The sequence below is a fragment of the Entelurus aequoreus genome, linkage group LG05, assembly GCF_033978785.1.
Source record: "Entelurus aequoreus isolate RoL-2023_Sb linkage group LG05, RoL_Eaeq_v1.1, whole genome shotgun sequence".
Lineage (NCBI taxonomy): Eukaryota > Metazoa > Chordata > Actinopteri > Syngnathiformes > Syngnathidae > Entelurus > Entelurus aequoreus.
The window spans coordinates 84,566,655-84,586,555 of NC_084735.1; the positions used below are offsets into that span (position 1 = coordinate 84,566,655).

Consider the following 19,901-nt stretch of genomic DNA (forward strand, 5'->3'; position numbering starts at 1 on the left):
AACCCGAGTATTTAAATTTTAATCCTATTTAAGTATTAAATATTAACTATAATTGTAATAATACTAATGAGTTGACATGATTGAAATAAAAAAATGGCAACGTAATAGCATTTCAAGCTGTTAAAATAAACACTATCGTGCTGCTGTTCTCCTTGCAGCCACATAGGGGCGCTGTTTCCTCGCTGCCTCCCACAAGGTAAAGTTAATTATGAGGGGGGAAAAAGTCTGCTGACTTCATTTTTTCTCTCTCAGTTGTTCTGCTTTTGTCTTGTCGACGGACACTGAAGCAACTCATCTCCATCTGGATTAATTTGACGTCTTTTAAAGGCAGCCTGCACCTTCATGTAAGCTTTTTGATACGTTTATTAATGCAAATGATGTTGTTGTTCTCACGTGTTCCGCTTTTTAATGTCCTGTTTTATATTTTCATACTACACGTGACTTTGACGTCATTGAAGTATGTGAAGAATGAATGTGACTTTATTTGATGTTGAAGAAAAAGCTCCTGCACCAAGCGCCTCCATGGTGCCTCCGGCGAAGAGCGACAGGATCATCACTCACCTCCCCAAGGTGAGGCCCGCAGCCAGCGCCGTGGTGACCGCCGTGTTGCTCAATCTTCTTTTCCCCGCGCTGACGGCAGTGCTTCAGTCCCAGAGCGGCGCTGCACACCGAAGACGTCTTCCACCCCGACGTGACGGCCGCCTGCCACCACCGCAGGGAGGACGCCGTCAGGTGAGGTGGAGGGGTCGAACGGGGTCACGCGGTTCTGGAACGCCACTGACTGAACTTGTCTGGCTTTGCAGCTTCAACGTGGCCAAAGTCATCGTCGTGGGCGACGTCTCTGTGGGGAAAACATGCTTGGTCAGCAGGTAAGGTGCGAGCGGTCTGGTATGAAGTAGTCCAGACCTGGGCAAAATACGTGCGGCCCGTTAAAATTTTCAAATCCGGTCCACCGGACATTCTACATCATTTTGTCAGACCTTTCAAATCAAAACGGTCGCCGCCATTATGATGTGCAGTGCTGTTTTTAAATGACTAAGTCTTGAACTATAGAAAGTATTTCAATAGTTGAAATCTGCACTTTTGGGTGTTTTACGAGTTATTACGGTAATCTAGCAGCTCAGACCAGGAACAAACCAGAGTGGGCGGGGTTTGTTTTCAGAGCAGCCAGCCCGAAAGCCAGTTAGAAACAGATGCGGAAGCAGATTTTATAACACATTTCTGCATTAAAGTGATAATATATCATATTGTAGGTGTTTATTACTTATCATTAAAGGCCTACTGAAAGCCACTACTAGCGACCACGCAGTCTGATAGTTTATATATCAATGATGAAATATTAACATTGCAACACATGCCAATACGGCCGGGTTAACTTATAAAGTGACATTTAAAACTTCCCGGGAAATATCCGGCTGAAAAGTCGCGGTATGATGACGTATGCGCGTGACGAAGTCCGAGTAACGGAAGTTATGGTACCCCGTAGAATCCTATACAAAAAGCTCTGTTTTCATTTCATAATTCCACAGTATTCTGGACATCTTTTGCAATTTTTTTAATGAACAATGAAGGCTGCAAAGAAGACAGTTGTAGGTGGGATCAGTGTATTAGCAGCGGACTACAGCAACACAACCAGGAGGACTTTGTTGGAGCGCTAGCCGCGCTAGCCGCGCTAGCCGCCGACCTCACCTTGACTTCCTACGTCTCCGGGCCGCCAAACGCATCGGGTGAAGTCCCGATGCATTTTCTATCTATCCTTCCAGTCAGGGGTTTATTTTTTTGTTTCTATATGCAGTTAAAGCACGATGCTATCACGTTAGCTCGTAGCTAAAGTGCTTCGCCGATGTATTGTCGTGGAGATAAAAGGCACTGAATGTCAATTTCGCGTTCTCGACTCTCATTTTCAAGAGGATATAGTATCCGAGGTGGTTTAAAATACAAATCCGTGATCCACAATAAAAAAAGGAGAGTGTGGAATCCAATGAGCCAGCTTGTACCTAAGTTACGGTCAGAGCAAAAAAAGATACGTCCATCACTGTCTCTCAAGTCCTTCACTGTAACGTTCCTCATCTACGAATCTTTCATCGTCGCTCAAATTAATGGGGTAATCATCACTTTCTCGGTCCGAATCTCTCTCGCTCCATTGTAAACAACGGGGAATTGTGAGGAATACTAGCTCCTGTGACGTCACGCTACTTCCGCTACAGGCAAGGCTTTTTTTTTATCAGCGAGCAAAAGTTGCGAACTTTATCGTCGATTTTCTCTACTAAATCCTTTCAGCAAAAATATGGCAATATCGCGAAATGATCAAATATGACACATAGAATGGATCTACTATTCCCATTTAAATAAAAAAAAATCATTTTAGTAGGCCTTTAAGTTTGTTTGTTAAATTTTTGTTGTGTTTCGCTTGATTATAAAAGATACACAACTATCCAGGAGCGGGTCTGAGAAGTAAAAGAGGAGCAATGTTCATATGTTGTTAATATTCAGTGTTTTATTGCTCATAGATAATATAGTAAATCCCACTTTCTTGGGTGTCCCATTCAGTAAAAAACGGTAAAATTCCATTCCGTTTTTTTGAGGTGGTCTGTCATAACGTTTTTAGAATTCTATCAGACATTGTGACTTTTTGTATTCGTGTTCCTGGAAAAAAAAGGGACACAAACACACAGCAAATTTTTACAGCTAAATGTGTATACATCATTTTTTATACATTGGCCCCTCCCAGAAATGTTTTTCTCTCTCAATGTGGCCCCCCGAGTGTAAATATTTGCCCAGCTCTGAAGTAGCCGAAAGTTGTTTTTTTCCAAGGAGTACCGTATTTTTCGGACTATAAGTCGCAGTTTTTTTCATAGTTTGGCCGGAGGTACGACTTATACTCAGGAGCGACTTATGTGTGAAATTATTAACACATTACTGTAAAATATCAAATAATATTATTGATCTCATTCACGTAAGAGACTAGACCAGGGGTCGGCAACCCAAAATGTTGAAAGAGCCATATTGGACCAAAAATACAAAAACAAATCTGTCTGGAGCCGCAAAAAATTAAAAGCCATATTACATACAGATAGTGTGTCATGAGATATAAATTGAATTAAGATGACTTAAAGTAAACTAAATGAGCTCAAATATAGCTACAAATGAGGCATGATGATGCAATATGTACATATAGCTAGCCTAAATAGCATGTTAGCATCGATTAGCTTGCAGTCATGCAGTGACCAAATATGTCTGATTAGCACTCCACACAAGTCAATAACATCAACAAAACTCACCTTTGTGCATTCATGCACAACGTTAAAAGTTTGGTGGACAAAATGAGACAGAAAAAGAAGTGGCATAAAACACGTCCTAGAAAGTCGGAGAAAGTTATACATTGTAAACAAACTAAGGTGAGTTCAAGGACCGCCAAAATTAGTAGGACAAAACGGCGCTCGCCAAATACTCGAATCAGTGAAGCATGTTTAATATAAACAGTGTGCTTTATAACAATTAGGGAGGTTTGTGTTATGTTTGTCCTCCTACAGAAACCATATTGAAACAAAATATATATTTTTTCCCCTCATCTTTTTCCATTTTTCATACATTTATGAAAAAGCTCCAGAGAGCCACTAGGGCGGCGCTAAAGAGCCGCATGCGGCTCTAGAGCCGCGGGTTGCCGACCCCTGGACTAGACGTATAAGATTTCATGGGATTTAGCGATTAGGAGTGACAGATTGTTTGGTAAACGTATAGCATGTTCTATATGTTATAGTTATTTGAATGACTCTTACCATAATATGTTACGTTAACATACCAGTTGGTTATTTATGCCTCATATAACGTACACTTATTCAGCCTGTTGTTCACTATTCTTTATTTATTTTAAATTGCCTTTCAAATGTCTATTCTTGGTGTTGGCTTTTATCAAATACATTTCCCCCAAAAATGCGACTTATGTTAACATGTTTTTGTTTATATCAGCAGATAGTGCTTTGAGTGTCTAGAAATATATATATATATAATATATATATATGTATGTATATCTAATCCATTATTATTATTATTATAAACCTGAAGTTGATGTAGAGATTTAAGCGTTGGAAAATTTGAAGAAATATGACTTTATCAATCAATCAATCAATCGTTTACTTATATAGCCCTAAATCACGATTGTCTCAAAGGGCTGCACAAGCCACAACGACATCCTCGGCTCAGATCCCACATCAGTGCAGGAAAAAAACTCAACCTTTAAAAAAATATGTATATTTTTATGACTGAGAGCCTTGTGGGTCTCCGGAACCAAACTTAAGGAGAGCCCTGACGTTTAACAAAAAAAACTTTACATCGTAATGGTTTTGAAAATGAAAAATATCAAAATGTCCCCCGCATGCTTTTATTTTTCTGTGGAATAAGTTTGGACACCCCTGCTTCAAGTCGTTTTTTTAAAAAACATTTATTGTTCGCTGTACGTTCATTTATTTGTTATTTGGCCCGCCACAGAAACATTTTGGTGCTAACTTCACTCATAAACACATTATAATGGGACTGTTGCCAACTTTCTCGCTGCGTTCCGCGAGTATTGCGACCCTTCCGGATACCGTATTTTTCGGAGTATAAGTCGCTCCGGAGTATAAGTCGCACCGGCCGAAAATGCATAATAAAGAAGGAAAAAAACATATATAAGTCGCACATGTTTTTTTTGTCAAAGAAAACTTAAGTTTTTTATGGCAAAAACAAACAAATATGCAATATTTTCCCCAAACAATTTCAAATGGGAATATTTGATGTGGAGTCTTAATTAGGGCAATTATTCATATATATATATATATATATATATATATATATATATATATATATATATATATATATATATATATATATATATATATATATATATATATATATATATATATATATACATATATATACACACATTATATATATATATATATAATATATATATATATACATATATATATACATATATATACACACATTATATATATATATATATTATATATATATATACTGTACATATATATATACATTTATTATGTTTTTTTTATATATACAGTATATATATATAAATTAATTATATATATATATATATATATATATATACACTGTACATATATATATATACATTTATTATGTTTTTTTATATATACAGTATGTATATATAAATTAATTATATATATATGTATATATAAATTAATTATATATATATGTATATATAAATTAATTATACATATAAATATATACTGTATATATATATATATACACACACACACATTACAGTTAAAAAAACAACAACACTAAAATGATTGGGGATCCAAAAGGGTCCCACTCATAAAAGTATTAAATCACATCAAATTAAATCATACATTTTTGTTTTTTTACTTTCAACAAGTCTCTAGATCAACTTCAGATCTAGCAGTCAATTATACGTTTTTATTTTTATTTTAATGTTGTTAATTTTAATTTCTATGCCCTTTTTTGTCAAAGAAAACTTTGTTTTTATATTTCATACGGCAAACACCCAAAATATGCTTTATTTCCCCGCCAAAATGTTCAAAGTATTTGAAATATTTGATGTGAAGTAATTCATTATTACTTTTTGAGCAATGAAACAAATATTTTAAAAAGTCATACTTTTTTTTTTACTTTCAACAAGTCTCTAGAATAGATTCACTTCAGATCTGTCGATTATAAGTTCTTAGTATTTTTTTGTAATGTTTTAAGTCTTTTTTTTAATTGTTTATGCCCTTTTTGCAGAATAGTTTCTATCTCTACATCAACTTCAGATATATCCGCTAATTTTAAGTTTTTACTATTTCTTTAATGTTTTACAAAACCCAAAAGCAGTGAAGTTGGCACGTTGATTTGCTAATCCTTTTCAACTTATATTCAATTGAATAGACTGCAAAGACAAGATATTTCATGTTCCAACTGAAATTTTTTTCTTTTTTTTACAAATAATCATTAACTTGGAATTTAATGGCAGCAACACATTGCAAAAAAGTTGTCCCGGGGTCTCTGTTGTGGTATTTTAGGCTTCATAATGTGCCACACATTTTCAATGGGAGACAGGTCTGGACTACAGGCAGGCCAGTCTAGTACCCGCACTCTTTTACTATGAAGCCACGTTGATGTAACACGTGGCTTGGCATTGTCTTGCTGAAATAAGCAGGGGCGTCCATGAGAACGTTGCTTGGATGGCAACATATGTTGCTCCAAAAGCTGTATGTACCTTTCAGCATGAATGGTGCCTTCACAGATGTGTAAGTTACCCATGTCTTGGGCACTAATACACCCCCATACCATCACAGATGTGTAAGTTACCCATGTCTTGGGCACTAATACACCCCCATACCATCACACATGCTGGCTTTTACACTTTGCGCCTAGGACAATCCGGATGGTTTACTTTGCATAGGGTTAGGTTAGGGTTAGAGTTCATACTCCTAACCCACACTTTTACACTTTGCATCAGCCCATCTTAGATGAGCTCGGGTGTTGTTGATAAATGGCTTTCGCTTTGCATAGTAAGAGTTTTAACTTGCACTTACAGATGTAGCGACCAACTGTAGTTACTGACAGTGGTTTTTCTGAAGTGTTCCTGAGCCCGTGTGGTGATATCCTTTACACACTGATGTCGCTTTTTGATGAAACCCTGCGAGTAAGAACTGCCGAGTGTTTCTATGTTTGTGTCAAACACAGAAAAAGTCTGCTGATGGAAATGAGCAGACATGTTGCCGTGACGATACGCATGATCCATGTTCCTGGCAGGTTCTGCAGCGGCGCCTTCAGCAGGAACTACAAGGCCACCATCGGCGTGGACTTCCAGATGGAACGCTTCCAGGTGCTCGGCGTCCCCTTCAATCTGCAGCTGTGAGTATGACGTCGTGGTCTCCACAGAGAGGCGGTGCTGAGGGCGGAGCCCTGAGGGACGCCTCAGAGAGTCACATGTCACATGATGGATTGGAAAGTGTTGCAGGTGGGACACAGCAGGTCAGGAGCGCTTCAAGTGCATCGCCTCCACCTACTACAGAGGAGCTCAGGGTGACATTGTCTCTCTTCTTTGTCTTGTGTCTCTCTTCTTTGTCTTGTGTCTCTCTTCTTTGTGTTGTGTCTCTCTTCTTTGTCTTGTGTCTCTTCTTTGTCTTGTGTCTCTCTTCTTTGTCTTGTGTCTCTCTTCTTTGTGTTGTGTCTCTCTTCTTTGTCTTGTGTCTCTCTTCTTTGTGTTGTCTCTCTTCTTTGTGTTGTGTCTCTCTTCTTTGTCTTGTGTCTCTTCTTTGTCTTGTGTCTCTCCTTTGTGTTGTCTCTCTTCCTTGTGTTGTGTCTCTCCTTTGTGTTGTCTCTCTTCCTTGTGTTGTGTCTCTTCTTTGTGTTGTGTCTCTTCTTTGTGTTGTCTCTCTTCTTTGTCTTGTGTCTCTCCTTTGTGTTGTGTCTCTTGTTTGTGTTGTCTCTCTTATTTGTGTTGTGTCTCTTCTTTGTGTTGTCTCTCTTCTTTGTCTTGTCTCTCTTCTTTGTGTTGTGTCTCTTGTTTATGTTGTCTCTCTTCTTTGTGTTGTGTCTCTTCTTTTTGTTGTGTCTCTTCTTTGTGTTGTCTCTCTTCTTTGTGTTGTCTCTCTTCCTTGTGTTGTGTCTCTTCTTTGTGTTGTCTCTCTTCTTTGTCTTGTGTCTCTCCTTTGTCTTGTGTCTCTTGTTTGTGTTGTCTCTTCTTTGTGTTGTCTCTCTTCTTTGTGTTGTGTCTCTTCTTTGTGTTGTGTCTCTTCTTTGTGTTGTCTCTTCTTTGTGTTGTGTTCTTAAATGTGTCTTTTCTTTGTGTTGTGTCCTTAAATGTCTCTTCTTTGTGTTGTGTCCTTAAATGTCTCTTCTTTGTGTTGTGTTCTTAAATGTCTCTTCTTTGTGTTGTGTTCTTAAATGTCTCTTCTTTGTGTTGTGTTCTTAAATGTCTCTTCTTTGTATTGTGTTTTTAAATGTCTCTTCTTTGTGTTGTGTTTTTCCTTGTGTCTTCTTTGTGTTGTGTTCTTAATTGTCTCTTCTTTGTGTTGTGTCCTTAAGTGTGTCTTCTTTGTGTTGTGTCCTCAAAGGTGTGTCTTCTTTGTGTTGTGTCTTAAAAGTGTCTCTTCTTTGTGTTGTGTCCTTAAATGTGTGTCTTCTTTGTGTTGTGTCCTCAAATGTGTGTCTTCTTTGTGTTGTGTCCTTAAATGTGTGTCTTCTTTGTGTTGTGTTCTTAAATGTCTCTTCTTTGTGTTGTGTCATTAAATGTGTGTCTTCTTTGTGTTGTGTTCTTAAAAATGTGTATTCTTTGTGTTGTGTTTTTAATTGTCTCTTCTTTGTGTTGTGTCCTTAAAAGTGTCTCTTCTTTGTGTTCTTAAATGTGTGTCTTCTTTGTGTCGTGTCCTCAAATGTGTGTCTTCTTTGTGTTGTCTTAAAAGTGTCTCTTCTTTGTGTTGTGTCCTCAAGTGTCTCTTCTTTGTTTTGTGTCCTCAAAAGTGTCTCTTCTTTGTGTTGTGTCCTCAATTATCTCTTCTTTGTGTTGTGTCCTTAAAATGTGTGTCTTCTTTGTGTTGTGTTCTTAATTGTCTCTTATTTGTGTTGTGTTCTTAAAATATGTGTCTTCTTTGTGTTGTGTTCTCAATTGTCTCTTATTTGTGTTGTGTCCTTAAAATGTGTGTCTTCTTGTGTTGTGTTCTTAAATGTCTCTTCTTTGTGTTGTGTTCTTAATTGTCTCTTCTTTGCGTTGTGTTCTTAATTGTCTCTTCTTTGTGTTGTGTTCTTGTCTCTTCTTTGTGTTGTTTTCTTAATTGTCTCATCTTTGTGTTGTGTCCTTAAATGTTGTGTCTTCTTTGTGTCGTGTCCTCAAATGTGTGTCTTCTTTGTGTTGTGTCCTCAAATTTGTGTCTTCTTTGTGTTGTGACCTAAAAGTGTCTATTCTTTGTGTTGTGTCCTTAAATGTTTGTCTCCTTTGTGTTGTGTCCACAAAAGTGCCTGTTCTTTGTGTTGTATCCTAAAAAGTGTCTCTTCTTTGTGTTGTGTGTGTCCTCAAAGCGTCTCTTCTTTGTGTTGTGTCCTCAAAAGTGTCTCTTCTTTGTGTCGTGTCCTAAAAAGTGCCTCTTCTTTGTGTTGTGTCAAGTGTCTCTTCTTTGTGTTGTGTCCTCAAAAGTGTCTCTTATTTGTGTTGTGTCCTCAAAGCATCTCTTCTTTGTGTTGTGTCCTCAAAAGCGTCTCTTCTTTGTGTTGTGTCCTCAAAAGTGTCTCTTCTTTGTGTCGTGTCCTAAAAAGTGCCTCTTCTTTGTGTTGTGTCAAGTGTCTCTTCTTTGTGTTGTGTCCTCAAAAGCGTCTCTTCTTTGTGTTGTGTCCTCAAAAGCGTCTCTTCTTTGTGTTGTGTCCTGCAGCCATCATTGTGGTGTTCGACCTGGGCAGGGCCAGCTCATTAATCCACGCCAGGTAAGACCAATTTTGTCCTTTGTTGTCTCAGCACTTTAGTTCACAACAGGGACGTCTTTTGACAACCTTGCCCATCAACATGTTACAATGGTTGACCCTCTGCTTCAGGGGTGTCCAAAGTGCGGCCCCGTAACCTCATTTTTTAACTGTTAGCATCCTTATTATAGTATATAAAGCGATATTTAGTACATACAATTTTTAAGTCAATACTGTCGGTATACACCCCAGTCATATTTTGGTACTTGATGCAAGCTAATATTAGCATGCTAGCATTTTAAACAAATGTTTCAGGTACAGGCCTTTAAGAGTTATATATTTTGGTACTTAACACACGTTACAGTTAGCATTTTAACAAAATCATGCTGGCATTAAAAAAAACAACTAATTTAGCAGCTATACACCTGAGTGTCATACCGTTTGGTATTTTACTAATGCTAACTGTAAGCATGCTATTGTCAGAATGTTAGCATAGTACTGTCAGCATGCTAGCTTTTTTTTTTTTTTTTAGCTCATTTTGGTAATTGACGCTATCTGGCCAGTGTGCTAACTGTCAGCATTTCTGTTCGGTTTTGGCTCTTTAGCATTCTACGGAGCCCCTAAAGGGACATGGGGGAAAACATTTTTTTTATTATTTTTTATTTCTTTTAGACATGTAACTCGTGCGCACAAGAAACTTTCTTGTGCACACGAGAAACTTTTTATAAAGTTATAAAAAAATATATAATAATTTTATAATATATATATATATATTTTTAGACATGTATCTCGTGCGCACAAGAAACTTTTTATGAAGTTATAAAAAAATATATAATTAATTTTATAATATATATATATATATACATATTTAGACATGTATCTCGTGCACACAAGAAACTTTCTCGTGTGCACGAGAAACTTTTTATAAAGTTATAAAAAAATATATAATAATTTTATAATATATATATATATTTTTTTAGACATGTATCTCGTGCGCATAAGAAACTTTCTCGTGCGCACGAGAAACTTTTTATAAAGTTATAAAAAAATATATAACAATTTTATAATATATATATATATATATTTTTTTTTAGACATGTATCTCGTGCGCATAAGAAACTTTCTCGTGCGCACGAGAAACTCTCATGCGCACGAGATACATGTCTAAAAAAAAATTATACAATTTAAAAACATTTTTTTTATAACTTTATAAAAAGTTTCTCGTGCGCACGAGATACATGTCTAAAAAAACAAAACAATACAAAAACAAAAAAATTATAAATATTTTTTACTCCCCCCCCCCACGTCCCTTTAGGGGCTCCGTAGCATTCACACCAAATTTCTAGCAATATTGCATTTTAGAGTTATTTGAAAAAAATATATATTTTGTACGGTTTTGAATGTGAAAACTACCAAAATGGCCCCATATCCTTTCATTTGTCAGTCCGTGGTCCTTGGTGGAAATTGTTTGATGCAACATTAGAATAGTGAAAAGAGTTAACGACCACATGTTGTTGGCGTAGGCAGTGGTTGGAAGACGCCATGAAGGAGAACGACCCGTCCAGCGTACTCCTCTTCCTCGTGGGCACCAAGAAGGACCTCGGCGTGGGTGAAAATGATGCAAAAAAACCACACAAAATACATTATTTCACCTTTGGAGTTTGACTGATTCTGTGAAACAACTTGGAAAAGTCGTATTGTGAAATGAATTCTTCTCAGTTGAATCGATGCCTGTCCACCAAAATGTCACAATTTAAAGCCCCACTTAATAACTTTCAGTTTTGGTTGATTTTGGCGGCGCCAGTGGACAAGAGCGGTAGTGTTTTTCTTGAAGGATGACCACATTTCCGCGTATAGCGTCGTAAAATCGTCAGAAACGACGACATATAACACGTACGTACGAGCGGATACGACAGTACTTTTAAATGTTGTCGTGTCGGTGTGGAGCGGTCAAGCTAGTGCCTATTTATTGCTACTGTGCACATTTCTGAACGCAAACATTAGCATTTGATTAGAGCATTGAAAAGTACTTACTAGTCCAGCAGGAACAGAGCCCAGGCAGCATCGTCTGAAAATCCTTCCTCATCTTTAAGACCACGCCAGCGAGTGAAAGCCGAGGCAATGTTGATCCCTGACTGTCCTTTTACCCGGGTAGCCTCCCTTTTTCTTATTTTTGTCTCCTCAGACAAAACTTTTCGGTTTTTGTTTGTTGTTTTGCAGCTTTTGCCACGATAGCAGTGACGTATGCCGTAAAGCACTTTTGTAGTTTTTTTTTTGTGTGGCGGGGTTCCTGCCACCCTCCTCAAAGTCGCTAAGTGCCAGTGAAAGCGATACAGACCCCCTCGAGCCATGTATTGTCCCAAAAGTTATGAAAATATTTTGTGAAGTTAGTGCTTCTTTAACATGTAACATGCCTTTTAAAAAGAAAAACTAACTTTTATGTATGAAATATTTTATGAAAAATACAATACAATGTTGTACAAACAACTACAGAAGTTTTATGAAGTAATGTAATAATAATATGCAGCATTTAATAGATCGACTTACTTTTTATTTATTCAGATTTTCTAAATTAATTCTTAATTTTCGAGAATCGATTTAAAAAAATTTTTTTGTTTTTTTTTAAATACATTTTTGGATTAAAAACATTAAATAGCTTTTATTGATATTAATACTGTTGCTTTAATAAAAAGATAATTACAAAAATTAGTATTGTATTTGTATGTCTACTCAATTGCTTTGCATTTTTCTATCCTAAGTAATGTAAATTTGCAATTGGGTTGGAGTTGCTCTATTTTCTTTTAATAGATTAACATTCCGCAATTTTTTGTAAATAAAAATGTAAAAAAATACATAAAAAAAAAAAAAGTATTTTAGAGGAGCCAAAATGGGCTTTTTGTAACCTGTTTTGAAAAGGTTTTATTAGAATTTAAATACCAAATAATATATTACGAGAATCGTGTTCAATTGAGAATCGATTCGTTACCCCCAAAAATCTGAACGGGAAAAAATCGTGAGGTGCCTAAAGAGTCACACCTATTTTCTTGGAGCGTGGACCTCCATGGTCTCTCCTTCCAGCTGCTTCCCAATATTTTCATGGATAAATGTCCACTGTTAGGATATCATTTCAACGTTAACAGTGCTACACTCAAACTGCTTCACCAAGTTAAAAACCCACATGCTCATTACCTATCAGTTAATGCTAAATGTTAGCTAATGCTAACGTGTGAGGCCGGATGTTTCGGTCGGCTCTTACGGGTAAGAGTAACTAGGAACTAGATACTAGCGCAGCTCAATCTTTGCTCACAACCTGGAGCTCAACAATTAGCCGAGAGACAGAGACAGCTCGTATCCCCAAACTCATCTGGCTCGTATTCTGTAGTTCCACTGTAAAGTAGTAAAAAAAAAAAGTGTAAATCCATCCATCCATTTTCTACTGCTTGTCCCATTCGGGGTCGCGGGGGTGCTGGAGCCTATTTCAGCTGCATTCGGGCGGAAGGCGGGGAAATCGATTTTTGAAAGTTAGGATTCGATTCAGGTTTGAGATGAAGAAGAATAGTAATAATATTTTTTTGGTGCTCTGTCGTGCCCGTCTGCTGCCTTGATGCCATCCGATTTCGATTCCTGGTGTGACGATTCGATTCAGAATCGATTCTCGCAGTGTAGTATTTCTTCAAAACATGTTACAGCTTAGAAAAGCGCCTTCTGATCAATGAAAGTGACATAAAAACGTCTTTTTAAAAACGGACTCAAAATTGTAAATAGATTTTTGAAAACTATGAATCCATTTAGAATCAAGATAAATAAGAATCACGATTCGGATGAGAATTGATTCTTGCAATGTGTAATTTGGTGTACCGTATTTTTCGGACTATAAGTCGCAGTTTTTTATCATAGTTTGGCCGGGGGTGCGACTTATACTCAGGAGTGACTTATGTGTGAAATTATTAACACATTAGCGTAAAATATCAAATAATATTATTTAGCTCATTCACGTAAGAGACTAGACCAGGGCTCACCAACGCGGTGCCCGCGGGCACCAGGTAGCCCGTAAGGACCAGATGAGTAGCCCGCTGGCCCGTGCTTAAAATAGCTCAAATAGCAGCACTTACCAGTGAGCTGCCTCCATTTTTAAAATTGTATTTATTTACTAGCAAGCTGGTCTCGCTTTGCCCGACATTTTTAATTCTAAGAGAGACAAAACTCAAATAGAATTTGAAAATCCAAGAAAATGTTTTAAAGACTTGGTCTTCACTTGTTTAAATAAATTCATTTTTTTTTTTACTTTGCTTCTTATAACTTTTAGAAAAACAATTTTAGAGAAAAAATACAACCTTAAAAATGATTTTAGGATTTTTAAACACATATACATTTTTACCTTTTAAATTCCTTCCTCTTCTTTACTGACAATTTAAATCAATGTTCAAGTAAATTTGTTTTTTATTATTGTAAAGAATAATACATACATTTTAATTTAATTCTTCATTTTAGCTTCTGTTTTTTCGACGAAGAATATTTGTGAAATATTTCTTCAAATTTATTATGATTAAAATTCAAAAAAATTATTCTGGAAAATCTAGAAAATCTGTAGAATCAAATTTGAATCTTATTTCAAAGTCTTTTGAATTTCTTTTAAAATTTTTGTTCTGGAAAATCTAGAAGAAATAATGATTTGTCTTTGTTAGAAATATAGCTTGGTCCAATTTGTTATATATTCTAACAAAGTGCAGATTGGATTTTAACCTATTTAAAACATGTCATCAAAATTCTAAAATTAATCTTAATCGGGAAAAATTACTAATGATGTTCCATAAATAATTTTTTTAATTTTTAAAAAAAGATTCAAATTTGCTAGTTTTTCTCTTCTTTTTTTCGGTTGAATTTTGAATTTTAAAGAGTCAATATTGAAGATAAACTATGTTTCAAAATTTAATTGTCATTTTTTTCGAGTTTTCTCCTCCTTTAAACCGTTCAATTAAGTGTAAATATCATTAATTATTAATAATAACCGAGTTAAAGGTAAATTGAGCAAATTGGCTATTTCTGGCAATTTATTTAAGTGTGTATCAAACTGGTAGCCCTTCGCATTAATCACTACCCAAGAAGTAGCTCTTGCTTTCAAAAAGGTTGGTGACCCCTGGACTAGACGTATAAGATTTCATGGGATTTAGCGATTAGGAGTGACAGATTGTTTGGTAAACGTATAGCATGTTCTATATGTTATAGTTATTTGAATGACTCTTACCATAATATGTTACGTTAACATACCAGGCACGTTCTCAGTTGGTTATTTATGCCTCATATAACGTACACTTATTCAGCCTGTTGTTCACTATTCTTTATTTATTTTAAATTGCCTTTCAAATGTCTATTCTTGGTGTTGGCTTTTATCAAATACATTTCCCCAAAAAATGCGACTTACACTCCGGTGCGACTTATACTCCGAAAAATACGGTAGTTATATTGAAACATTTTCAAAACAGGTTGGAAAAGATCCTTCTGGTTGCTTGGAAATGGCCTAAAAACATCTTTATAAAAATTGACTCGTAAAAAAAAAAAATTGTAAATCGATTTTTGAAAGTTAGGAATCGATTCAGGATCGAGATGAAGAGGAAGTAATAATATTTTTTTGGTGCACCTCTATGTCGTGCCCGTCTGCTGCCTTGATGCCATCCGATTTCGATTCCTGGTGTGACGATTCGATTCAGAATCGATTCTCGTAGTGTAGTATTTCTTCAAAACATGTTACAGCTTAGAAAAGCGCCTTCTGATCAATGAAAGGAACTTAAAGGCCTACTGAAAGCCACTACTAGCGACCACACAGTCTGATAGTTTATATATCAATGATGAAATCTTAACATTGCAACACATGCCAATACGGCCGGGTTAACTTATAAAGTGACATTTTAAATTTCCCGCTAAACTTCCGCTTGAAAACGTCTATGTATGATGACGTATGCGCGTGACGTCAATAGTTAAACGGAAGTATTCGGACACCATTGAATCCAATACAAAAAAGCTCTGTTTTCATCGCAAAATTCCACAGTATTCTGGACATCTGTGTTGGTGAATCTTTTGCAATTTGTTTAATGAACAATGAAGACTGCAAAGAAGAAAGTTGTAGGTGGGATCGGTGTATTAGCGGCTGGCTGCAGCAACACAACCAGGAGGACTTTGACTTGGATAGCAGACGCGCTAGCCGACGCTAGCCGCCGACCGCACGGATGATCGGGTGAAGTCCTTCGTCCTTCCGTCGATCGCTGGAACGCAGGTGAGCACGGGTGGTGATGAGCAGATGAGGGCTGGCTGGCGTAGGTGGAGCGCTAATGTTTTTATCATAGCTCTGTGAGGTCCCGTTGCTAAGTTAGCTTCAGTGTCGTCATTAGCAACAGCATTGTTAAGCTTCGCCAAGCTGGAAAGCATTAACCGTGTATTTACATGTCCATGGTTTAATAGTATTGTTGATTTTCTGTCTATCCTTCCAGTCAGGGGTTTATTTATTTTGTTTCTATCTGCATTTAAGCAAGATGCTATCACGTTAGCTCCGTAGCTAAAGTGCTTCGCCGATGTATTGTCGTGGAGATAAAAGTCACTGTGAATGTCCATTTCGCGTTCTCGACTCTCATTTTCAAGAGGATATAGTATCCCAGGTGGTTTAAAATACAAATCCGTGATCCACAATAGAAAAAGGAGAAAGTGTGGAATCCAATGAGCTAGCTTGTACCTAAGTTACGGTCAGAGCGAAAAAAGATGCGTCCTGCACTGCACTCTAGTCCTTCACTCTCACGTTCCTCATCCACGAATCTTTCATCCTGGCTCAAATTAATGGGGTAATCGTCGCTCTCTCGGTCCGAATCGCTCTCGCTGCTGGTGTAAACAATGAGGAAATGTGAAGAACCTTTCAGCCTGTGACGTCACGCTACTTCCGGTACAGGCAAGGCTTTTTTTTTTATCAGCGACCAAAAGTTGCAAACTTTATCGTCGATGTTCTCTACTAAATCCTTTCAGCAAAAATATGGCAATATCGCGAAATGATCAAGTATGACACATAGAATGGATATGCTATCCCCGTTTAAATAAAAAAAATATTTCAGTAGGCCTTTAAAAACGTCTTTTTAAAAATGGACTCAAAATTGTAAATCGATTTTTGAAAATTATGAATCCATTTTAGAATCAAGATCAATAAGAATTGCGATTCGGATGAGACTTGATTCTCGCAATGTATAATTTGGTGTAATAGTTATATTGAAACGTTTTCAAAGCAGGTTGGAAAAGATCCTTCTGGTTGCTTGGAGATGGCATAAAAAAACAATTTTTTAAAATCAAATGACTCATTAAAAAATAAAAATAAATATTTATATATATAAACCATATTTTCCGCACTATAAGGCGCACCTTCAATGAATGGCCTAATTTAAAACTTTGTTCATATATAAGGCGCACCGCATTATAAGGCGCATAGAATAGACGCTACAGTAAAGGCTGGGGTTACGTTATGCATCCATTAGATGGAGCTGCGCTAAAGGGAATGTCAACAAAACAAATAGTGATTGTACTGACACTTCTACTTGCTGCTCTCTGTTCTAGTTCGTCCTCCAACTGTAGCCACCTCGCTTTGTTCCCTCGGAAACTCTGTTTAGTCTTCTTTACTTGGCGCGGGTCATCATGTTGCTTCCTCCACTTCCGCACCATTGATTCGTTAATGTTAAATTTTCTCTCGCTGCTGCTTTATTCCCGTGTTCTACTGCGTGACTGATCGCCTTGAGTTTAAACTCTGCGTCGTAAGCGTGTCTCTTAATAGGAGCCATTTTTGGGTCTTTACATAAAGTTTCGGTCTCGCAACTACGGTAAGCAGCCGCCGACTTCATTTCCCCCCGGTAAGCAGCCGTAGAAGGGGGAAAATGAAGTCGGCGGCTGCTTAGCGTAGTTGTGGCGCAATATTGGTCCATATATAAGGCGCACCGGATTATAAGGCGCACTGTCAGCTTTTGAGGAAATTGGAGGTTTTTAGGTGCGCCTTATAGTGCAGAAAATACGGTATATATACACAGTACAGGCCAAAAGTTTGGACACACCTTCTCATTTCAATGCGTTTTCTTCATTTTCATGACTATTTACGTTGTAGATTGTCACTGAAGGCCTCCAAACTATGACACCTGTGAAGTAGAGATGTCCGATAATATCAGTCAGCCGATGTTATCGGCCGATAAATGCGTTAAAATGTAATATCGGAAATTATCGGTATCGTTTTTTTTATTATCAGTATCGTTTATTTTTTGTTTTTTTTAAATTAAATCCACATCAAAAACACAAGATACACTTACAATTAGTGCACCAACCCAAAAAACCTCCCTCCCCCATTTACACTCATTCACACAAAAGGGTTGTTTCTTTCTGTTATTAATATTCTGGTTCCTACATTATATATCAATATATATCAATACAGTCTGCAAGGGATACAGTCCGTAAGCACACATTATTGTGCGTGCTGCTGCTCCACTAATAATACTAACCTTTAACAGTTAATTTGACAAATTTTCATTAATTACTAGTTTCTATGCAACTGTTTTTATATTGTTTTACTTTCTTTTTTATTCAAGAAAATGTTTTTAATTTATTTATCTTATTTTATTTTATTCATTTTTTTTTTTAAAGTACCTTATCTTCACCATACCTGGTTGTCCAAATTAGGCATAATAATGTGTTAATTGCACGACTGTATATATCGGTTGATATCGGTATCGGTAATTAAAGAGTTGGACAATATCGGCATATCGGATATCGGCAAAAAGCCATTATCGGACATCCCTACTGTGAAGTGAAAACCATTTCAAGTGACTACCTCTTGAAGCTCATGGAGAGAATGCCAAGAGTGTGCAAAGCAGTAATCCGAGCAAAGGGTGGCTATTTTGAAGAAAGTAGAATATAAAACAATTTTTCAGTTATTCCACCTATTTTTTGTTAAGTACATAACTCCACATGTGTTTTGATGCCTTCAGTGACAATCTACAATGTAAATAGTGATGGAAATGAAGAAAACGCATTGAATGAGAAGGTGTGTCCAAACTTTTGGCCTGTACTGTATATTCTATTTGGAATCGGGATGAATTACCTATTGTAGCGCTGACAAAAGGTCTTGTTTTGTGGTCAGTCCCCTGAGCAGCTGGCTGACGTGGAAGAAGAAGCCATCAGACTCTCAGAGGAAATCAGGGCGGAGTTCTGGGCGGTTTCTGCAAAGTCAGGTGTGACGTTAACAGGACAGCAACAAAAAAAAATGCTTTAAATTGATCATTTTGTCATGTCAGGTGACGGCGTGAGAGACTTCTTCCTGCGCGTGGCCGCTTTGACCTTTGAGGCCGACATCCTGTCGGAGCTGGAGAGACGCGGCTCACAGAACGCAGACGACATCATCAGTGAGTCTCCGCTGGCGCTCGTCGGGACTGTGACTGCGTCAGACTGACAGGCGTGTTTGTCCTGTTAGGGATCAGCGGCGGCAAAGACGAGGAGCGCCGGTCTGCCGGGAGGAAGGCCAACTGCTGCTGACCACACAGCAAAGGGGACGAGCGTCATGACGACAATTTGTGTGTAAATTAGACGACAATAAACCCATAATTGAAGTTCTCTGCCCCGACTGGATTGTTGACTTCCTGCCGCCGGGTCATGTGTCTCGGCGCGACTAATCCCGTGACCTCATGACTGGCACGTCATGTGGGGACGGGGGAAAAAGGAGGAATTGTTTGAGCGCCGAGGACAAAAGAGTCTCTTGTCGTCGAATGAAAGGGAAATGAACCTCGACAAATTCAACACTTTTATTAAAGAGGCGGTCCAACCTTGTCCCGTTGTGACGCGAGCGTTGCTATGGCGACGGTAATATACAGCTCACACGCGCGGGGGGGGGGCCTTGTCACGTGGCGTCGATACGAACTGGCAATCGGAGGTTCAAACAGGAAGTCATGCGTGACACTACGGCGGCGGAGACGAGACCGTCCAGCATGGACGTGGTTCCCCCCCCCCCTCGTCCGGTGAGCGTGCACGGCGGGCGCTTTGAGACAAACAAAAAAACAAACGTGTCTTTGATTGGTTCCGTAAAAAAGTCCAGGTGTGGCCCCGCCCCCTCGCACAGCAAATTAAAAAGTGACTGACAGCTCGCCTGACATGCAGGTCCATATTTAGACGTCCCACTTCCTGTTTGAGAATACTGCTGCGACCTGATGATAAAATGTTTGGGCGGGGTGGTGGAGCGGGGGGTGTCCTATCGATCCATCTCGTCGAGGAGAGGCGTGGCGTCTCCGGCGATGGACATGGGCGTGCTCTCGATCATGGGGCTTGGCGACGGGCGCGGCGTCATCCTCTGGCTTTTCTTACGCCCCTCGGCCTCCTTCTCTTTCAGCCACTGCTCGGCCATCTTGCCCCAATCCACCGCCGTGGAGCTGCTGCCGCTGCTGCTGGGCCTGAAGGGAGGACAGAGGGCGGGGTGTTGG

General features: G+C 38.1%; 2 protein-coding genes across 5 annotated transcripts in view; one reads left to right on the forward strand and one right to left on the reverse strand.

Annotated features, from left to right (window-relative positions):
• Positions 1-209: 209 nt before the first annotated feature.
• Positions 210-19,029, forward strand: LOC133651150 (ras-related protein Rab-34-like). Of its 4 annotated transcripts, XM_062049126.1 has the most exons (11): positions 210-344; positions 459-570; positions 641-732; positions 804-869; positions 6,778-6,879; positions 6,986-7,050; positions 9,393-9,444; positions 10,944-11,025; positions 18,572-18,662; positions 18,726-18,833; positions 18,902-19,029. In XM_062049126.1, exons 2-11 carry the CDS (start codon positions 469-471, stop codon positions 18,961-18,963), a joined length of 822 nt encoding a protein of 273 aa, XP_061905110.1. In that variant the 5' UTR covers positions 210-344; positions 459-468; the 3' UTR covers positions 18,964-19,029. The 4 variants fall into 4 exon arrangements, 3 of the variants coding, with proteins under 3 accessions (XP_061905110.1, XP_061905109.1, XP_061905108.1); XR_009826382.1 differs by having other exon boundaries at positions 459-732; positions 10,944-11,029; positions 18,902-18,951; XM_062049125.1 differs by having other exon boundaries at positions 459-732; positions 6,978-7,050.
• A 186-nt stretch (positions 19,030-19,215) lies between these two features.
• Positions 19,216-19,901, reverse strand: part of supt6h (SPT6 homolog, histone chaperone and transcription elongation factor) — a 37,375-nt gene continuing 36,689 nt past the window's right edge. Inside the window, exon 37 of the mRNA XM_062049122.1 lies at positions 19,216-19,871. Coding sequence (XP_061905106.1) covers positions 19,673-19,871 — 199 coding nt within the window. The 3' untranslated portion in view covers positions 19,216-19,672. The remainder of the gene's footprint in view (positions 19,872-19,901) is intronic.